Genomic DNA, 7,299 nt, shown 5'->3' on the forward strand with positions numbered 1-7,299 from the left:
ATTAACAATAATGCCAATGATTTCCCCCTCCCTACCTCCACCTCCACAAACATCACCACCACCACCACCACCACCAACATTAATGAACAACTCTATGTCCTCACTAGCCATACCAATACCAATACCAATAGCACCAATCTTGTTAATGCCTCGGACGATGATGATCACGACACCCCTTCCGCTGTCCCTTCGATCCCTCGTCTTACCCCGAAAACCTCGCGCTCTCCATCCTTAGTCTATTCCTCCTCCTCCCTCCCTCAATTAGATTCCCCTCCTTCTTAAGGCTAACCAACTAAACAATCTAACTTACTTTTGGTATCTTTGCTTTTTGCTTTCTTATGTTTTATCACTTTTAAGATCCATTCATTGGTAACTTTACCCATCTATATAAACTATCCAAACTTGTTCCCTAGTAAATCTTTGGAAAATAAGAGCAAAAATATAATGATGATTCAGTGTATCAAACCCTTTGCAACTAATCAACATCATTCATTGTGGTGGTCCATTCTACATGATTCATAACTTGAGGAAGCTTAGTTACTCTTAATGGTGTACATCATATAAAGAATGGCATCTTCTACTCTATACATTACATACATACATTCATGCCAGATACAACATGAACCATGATTATGTATGTATTGTACATTGGGTTGTTTCTTGTACATATTTTTCCATCATTGTAACTCAATTTGAACCTCCAATCAATGTTCAAATCAGAGCAATGATATGTAAATATGTCTGTAGGTATGTATGTGTACATGAAAAGACGCTATGCCATTCATACTCGCATTATTAGCACCCAATTGTCGGCAAAGGCTAGTACATTAAGATCCATATAAAGAGTAATGTTAATATACATCATGTGTAAAACCACCAAGATCCATATAAAGAGTAATGTTAATATACATCATGTGTAAAACCACCAGATTGGATGCATGCAATTAATGTATATAAAATAAAGTACATGGTTAAGATAATTTATTCAAGAACCATAGAAAGATTGTTCATCTATCGACATTATATCAATTCTTCAATTTCCTAATCACTAAGGACTGTGTGGCAAAAAGTTGTGTCTCGTCTATTTTGTAATGAATTTGTGACTAGTGTTGTTTTTCTTGTGAATGGTGTTAATGTTGGCCCATCATGACCATGACAAATTATGATATGATGGCTGAAATTAGGAGGCCTAATGGGAGAGACTTTCACCTTGATTGCCAACTTCTTGTAAACATATGGATAAATGGATCATACACCCAATATGGATGAGTATATGTCAACAATCATCTTTGTTACCATGGTTGCTATCATAGGTGCATGAAACCCATCAATGTTATTGGCGACTCATTTATTTGTTATGAAGTGAGAGCATCAATTCTACCCCTACATGCCAAACAACCTACAACCATTAGCGTGAATAAGTCTTCAACATTCATAATTCCTCATTTGAAATCAGCCCTTCTTGTTGCCAATCATTTCAATTTCGTACCCTTTTGATGAAGGAAACATTCCCATTTCATTTGAAGTCATCAGCTTCATAATTGTGTGTGCAACTACCTCATATTTATATACAAACGAGAGACAAAGATATATAACTTACCTCCTATGAGAGGCTCAAACAAAATTATGAGACAATTCATGATTACAATTTATAGATATGAGGAGATTGAAGTTATCCACATGAAAAACTTAGAAACCTTGAGTTTCGTAAATACTATTGACAAAAAATTTGGATGCAAGTCCAATGGTACGATTGTCTACGAACAAGTAAAAGATAATGATTTGAACCCTTCACATTCCCCAAGGACATCTTGTCAATATGTGAGATTCAAAGTAAGTTGTCACTAGGACACAATACATATGGTTATACATACAGAAATTTTATCCACCATGTTAACAATGTTATCACATGCACCAAAATGTGAGAAAGAATAAAGAAAGAAAATTTAATGCTTATAAAAAGGACAAAATCAACCTAAGACGAATCGTGATTACAAATATGGGTGAATTCATGTTATCCAGATTGAAACAAAAATAAGAACTCTTGGTTTCCTAAAGATTCACAATGATGATTTTAATCATGCAATAGTATGATTCTAAAGGTGGTTTTCAAGCATGACATGCATCACTAACACGATGGGTTTAGCAATGAAGGGTTACGGTAGCCGAGGTTGGTTGATGCAATGGAATGAGGCTACAATGATGATCACCAAGTCCATGTGGGTGTCGAGCACATTGGACATGGAGAAAAATGATCTCCACAATTTGGTGATAATATGGCCTATGTGCCTTATATCCTGGTACTCATGGTCTTCATTGAGATAAAAGACATTAAAATTTTAACATCCCTAAATGCCATAATGGCCTACAAGACCTAGCAACAGTTATAACTAATTATGTTTACCTATCTACTGCTTTCAAAAGTTTCAAGCATTGTCCTAGACTAGGAATCAATCATAACAAATGGACATAGAATTACATTAAATAGATTAAAACAAAACATGTGACAATCGTGAATCTGTATGTTCAGTTGAAACATTTATCTTTTCACTTCTGAGGTACTAAACTTAATTAAACTTAATCGCATACACAATCTACACCATATGAACAACATTATACCGAGCCAGTTTGCCTACTGGTTAAGGCCCCTTGCCATCTTAGAGGGGGGTTCAAATTCCAACACCCTGCCACCCATCAAGAGGTGGCAAAATTGAACAACATTTACATGCATATACAATCTATATCATATGAACGACATTTACATGTGGGGAGCAGTTTGTCTAGTGGTTAGAGCCTCTTGCCATGTGGTATGGAGTTCAAATCCCAACCCTGCCCTATCAAAAAGAGGCTAAATTGATATTAAATATGCACTTATATTAAATAAATTTTGATTTGCATAAATGGCAATCCTCAAGAAATGGGGGGATTAGCATCTCGAAGCTCTGAAGCCGACTTTTCAGGAAATACAGGCAGTATATGACAACCACTACCGAGCTCAAAACCGGCAAGTGTAATCAAACGTGGTATTATGCGAATATACCAGTGGTAGAACGGAGCGCCCTCATAACCTTGCAATGGGGAGGTGCGCACCATGTAGTTAAAAGAGACATCATTGCCAAATAGATATTCGATTTTCTTTAGAATCCAAAGCAGTGTTTCAGCCAGGCTTTCTACCTGCAAAACTAACAAGTTGTCAAGGATACAACTCCAAAGATCTCCAGCAAACCATAACTATATTATCATATAACTAAGCATGTATCAACTTAATAAATGATTCGAAGGCAACAAGACACTTGACAGCACATTGAGTTGGGAACTTATCCAGAGCATTATCGATGTTCTCAAGATTTAGAAATTCAAAAAATTCATGCAAATTAATCTATACTGCCATAATAAATAAATTCACAGCCATATGATAAAATTACCATACAGGTTCCATCGAGCCAGTAACTCACATCAATGTGCGCGAAGTTTCAAGGAATGAATGACCAAAAGCTCAAAGATACAAACCCAAGGAATTCAAGCTAGCTATACCCATATTAACACGCTGCAGCATATCACCACAAAGGAAACAAGCTGGGAATATAAGTATCAATGTCCTCGAAGCTCAGTGAATGAATATAAGATCAACGGAGGATATCATGCATCAAGTCGGGAGGGGAACTCAATTAGACATCATGGATATCCTTGAATTTCAAGGAATTGGCATTTAAAGGGAAAACATAAAATGCCTCAAGAGTTTCAGGCTAATTATATCCATATTTACACACCAACCCATATCATAGAAACAGAACTCACCTGAGCATCGTTGATGCCCTCAAAGTTTGCGGAATGTGCCTGAGGCACAATCCACGTTTCGTATGGATATCGAGGTGCATAAGGTGTAATCACAGCATAATCCGTTGAGCAACCAATCAAACGACTTCCCTCTGAGATATCATGATGCAGAATGTCGCAAAATACGCACGATCTTTTTCTATCAAAATATTTTTTTGCACAATCGATCTCATGCTCTACATTATGAGGTACAATGGGAAGCGCAATAATTTGACTATGAGAGTGTTCCATGGAAGCTCCAGCCGCTTTACCTTGGTTCTTAAAAACCTATCAATTCAAAGCTCCCAAAACCAATATAGTTGTCAATTGAATGAAATAAGTGATGTAAACGCCTTGCTTATATTTCTGAAACATAATTACTTATGTTTTTGGTTTGCATTTTCATGTTACAGTTTACCCAAGAATGACTTTTCTTTGATCTGTAAAACAGCACATCATTTATGAAAAAGCAAATGCTATGAAATCAAAGAAGATTCACTTTGAAGATGACAAATGAAATACCCCTTCTCTACCTCTCAACATACGAACAACATTTCTCTCCCTACCAAATTTTCAAAAACATTTATAAAACCTCATCAACATTGTTTTGACATTTTGTTCTGGTTATTGTGAGGAAAATTGACACCACATAAATCTGCATTTTGATATTTTGCACATTAACATTATTTGTGGGTTTCTGCATTATGCAAATTAACACAGTTTTGTGCATGCATATCCAAATGTTCCTATGTGAAGAACTCTTTCTTTAAGATTATATACACAAACTAGTGTGCCTATTGTTTTGTGATGAATTTCTTTGCTTCCCTATAAGCATACAAAGATACGAAATTTCATGCATGCATAGCCAAATTTTTCCATTTGGTTAACTTCGAGTTATATCAAAATGTGACCTTACACGGATGCATCATCTTGTAATGAAACGTTTTGTTGATTTCATGGACCAAATATGTTTCATGTTTGTAACATTAACATTGTTTTGTGGATTTTTCACATATGCATACAAAGCTGTAAGTGCTATTCATACCGAAATACTCTATCTTGTAAAGAATTTCTGCTTTATTTTGTTTGTGGTTCAATTTTTTGTATCATTAACAGATTCTTTTGTGGGTTCCCGCAATATGCTTACAAAAATGTAAGAAAATCATTCCATATGGTCAGCATATCAAAATGTGAGCTTAAAAGGGCCTGACATACCTGGACATATTTGAATCGTCCGTCATCTCGTAAGATCCGCATTCGATGCCGAAAGCACATAAGAATCTCGGCAACGTTTAGAGGTGAAAACTGAGTAAATTTGATGTGATGGTGAGGATTCTCTATAACAACCTCATGGGACCCAAATCCAGGAATATGGGAGTGATGGTAAAGACCCTGCTCTCCCTCGTCTTCTCCGTTTGCTTTTCCTTGAACTTCTTTTCCTTGTGCATTTGGAGCCATGGCATCAACAGAGACAGCAGGGTATATGTTGTGGACAACTCGAACACGCCAATTGGGCGAGCAAAGGGAACCGCCATCGCGGAAAGCAAATAGCTCGGCACCAGTCTCCCGTTCTCGGCCGAGACAGAATGGGCAGACCCCTTGCTTTCTCTTCCTCTTCTCTTCTTCTTCTTCTTCTTCTCCTTCCTCTTCTTCTTTGTTGGTGGTGTTGTTGGGCTTATTGTAGTCTGATGGTCTTTTCCCTCTTGCTGCTGATATGATCACCCACTCACCCACCACTGGATCCTTCCTAATTTCCTCCATTTCAACGAAATAGTCAATCAGAAAACAATCAGAAAAAAAAAGGTACTCTTCTTCCTCCCACCTTATATTGCCCTTACCCTAATTTTACTCTTTCCTAAGCCATTCCTCCCCTGTTCCATCCTTGCTGATGTACCCTAATTTTACTCTTTCCTAAACCCATTCCTCCCCTGTTCCATTCTTGATGATGTACCCTAATTTTACTCTTTCACAAGCCATTCCTCCCCTGTTCCATTCTTGATGATGGGCTCATCATTTCTCTCTCTCTCTCTCTCTCTCTCTCTCTCTCTCTCCCCCCCCCCCCCCCCCCTAATGTGATTGTCTCAAGCCAATCCAATCCAATTCAATCAGGTTTTGGCTTCTTGTATGTCATATGTGCACTCCCATGGATTCTCCACCCACAATTTACAAACACAGACACAACTGCTCATCTCGCAATCGCAAACTCCGTCTCGGTCACCTCTTAGATAGTTACGGTTCCGAAAATGTGCCCAATCCGAGTCCGCGAAATCCATGTCAATCTCACAAAACTTGGTCTAGATTCGTCGAAGTTCATACATCGTGGTACCCATACGTAGTTTTTTAAGGATCGCTTGTACACCATCTCTTGTGGACATGATGGCTATGTTCTCCGCCTGACTAGAAATCCATCCCAATGTAATGTAGCACACATCATTCTTGTCATGTGTACAACACACCTTCTAGTCTAATGTGTTTAGGGGTTGGTAAAAAATAACAACCCCATGCTTATGTGACATAAACCATCAATTGGAAAGAATCTAGGGTGGACGCCTTCATATCCTTCTAGTTTAGGTTGCATAAACATTAGATCAGGTTGATATGTCACAAAACCAATGTATTCTCTATTGGTTGTAACCTAAAGTTTTTTCATGTCCAAGTATAGTTTAATTGATTCACAATTGAAGTTGCACAAACACTCTTCCATCATGATGTCGAAGAAACTTTAAAGCATTTCCATGTTGGGGATTTGTGTCCTAGTTGCCACATCCACATCATTTGACTACTTTTCCCTTTGATGTTGTTGAGGATTGTACATGACATTATTCCTCAATAGTGATCTGTGAATAAGAATTTGAGTTCCCAATTATTTGCATCTTAGTTTGTTAAAGGCTAGGTCACCATATTAGCCTCCATCTATATCGTAAGCTCCAAGAAAGACAAATGAGGATATGAAAGTTGAGGAAGGTAAATGTATGACTCTTCATACTAAAAAAGAAATTGTCCAGGCCATGATTGCTGAAAAACATACTAATGGATTAATAATTATGATATGTCCACAATACTATGCATATAAAAAGAGATGTGGGATATCCCAAGCACTAGATGTGGCATTGCACATGGAATGGCTAGACATGTACCATTTTTTCATAACATACAATTAAAGAGGAGTTACCAAAATAACAAAGTCATGTTTTGGTTGACAATGATAGGAGTATATCGACATTGTAATGTCACGCTATGTGTTGTTTGTATTATAATGAAATAAATAAACGTTTTATCTCTAATTGTCTCAAAGAATATAAAGGAGGTTGATGTGATTAGAAGTTGATAATGATAATGTAAAATCGTCTACTCATTGAACCAATGTTTTGTCGAGTATCTTGATAATGTTTTCCCACATGATTCACCATTGCCATTCTTCTCTAGCACAAGAAACATACATAATTGACATATTCCCAAGTGTGACCTGATGGGTAAGTCATC

At 37.2% G+C, this 7,299-nt stretch overlaps 1 protein-coding gene across 1 annotated transcript; it reads right to left on the minus strand.

The window, feature by feature from the left end:
* Positions 1–2,853: 2,853 nt before the first annotated feature.
* On the minus strand, positions 2,854–5,865 carry LOC147860786 (putative galactose-1-phosphate uridyltransferase). Its single transcript, XM_087323920.1, has 3 exons — positions 5,032–5,865; positions 3,799–4,104; positions 2,854–3,174 (listed from the first exon to the last, which is right to left on the minus strand). Exons 1-3 carry the CDS (start codon positions 5,575–5,577, stop codon positions 2,911–2,913), a joined length of 1,116 nt encoding a protein of 371 aa, XP_087180046.1. The 5' UTR covers positions 5,578–5,865; the 3' UTR covers positions 2,854–2,910.
* Positions 5,866–7,299: the final 1,434 nt, after the last annotated feature.

The sequence above is a fragment of the Azolla caroliniana genome, unplaced genomic scaffold, assembly GCF_043228905.1.
Source record: "Azolla caroliniana isolate FFs.n. ecotype wild unplaced genomic scaffold, voAzoCaro1.0.p SCAF_8, whole genome shotgun sequence".
Lineage (NCBI taxonomy): Eukaryota > Viridiplantae > Streptophyta > Polypodiopsida > Salviniales > Salviniaceae > Azolla > Azolla caroliniana.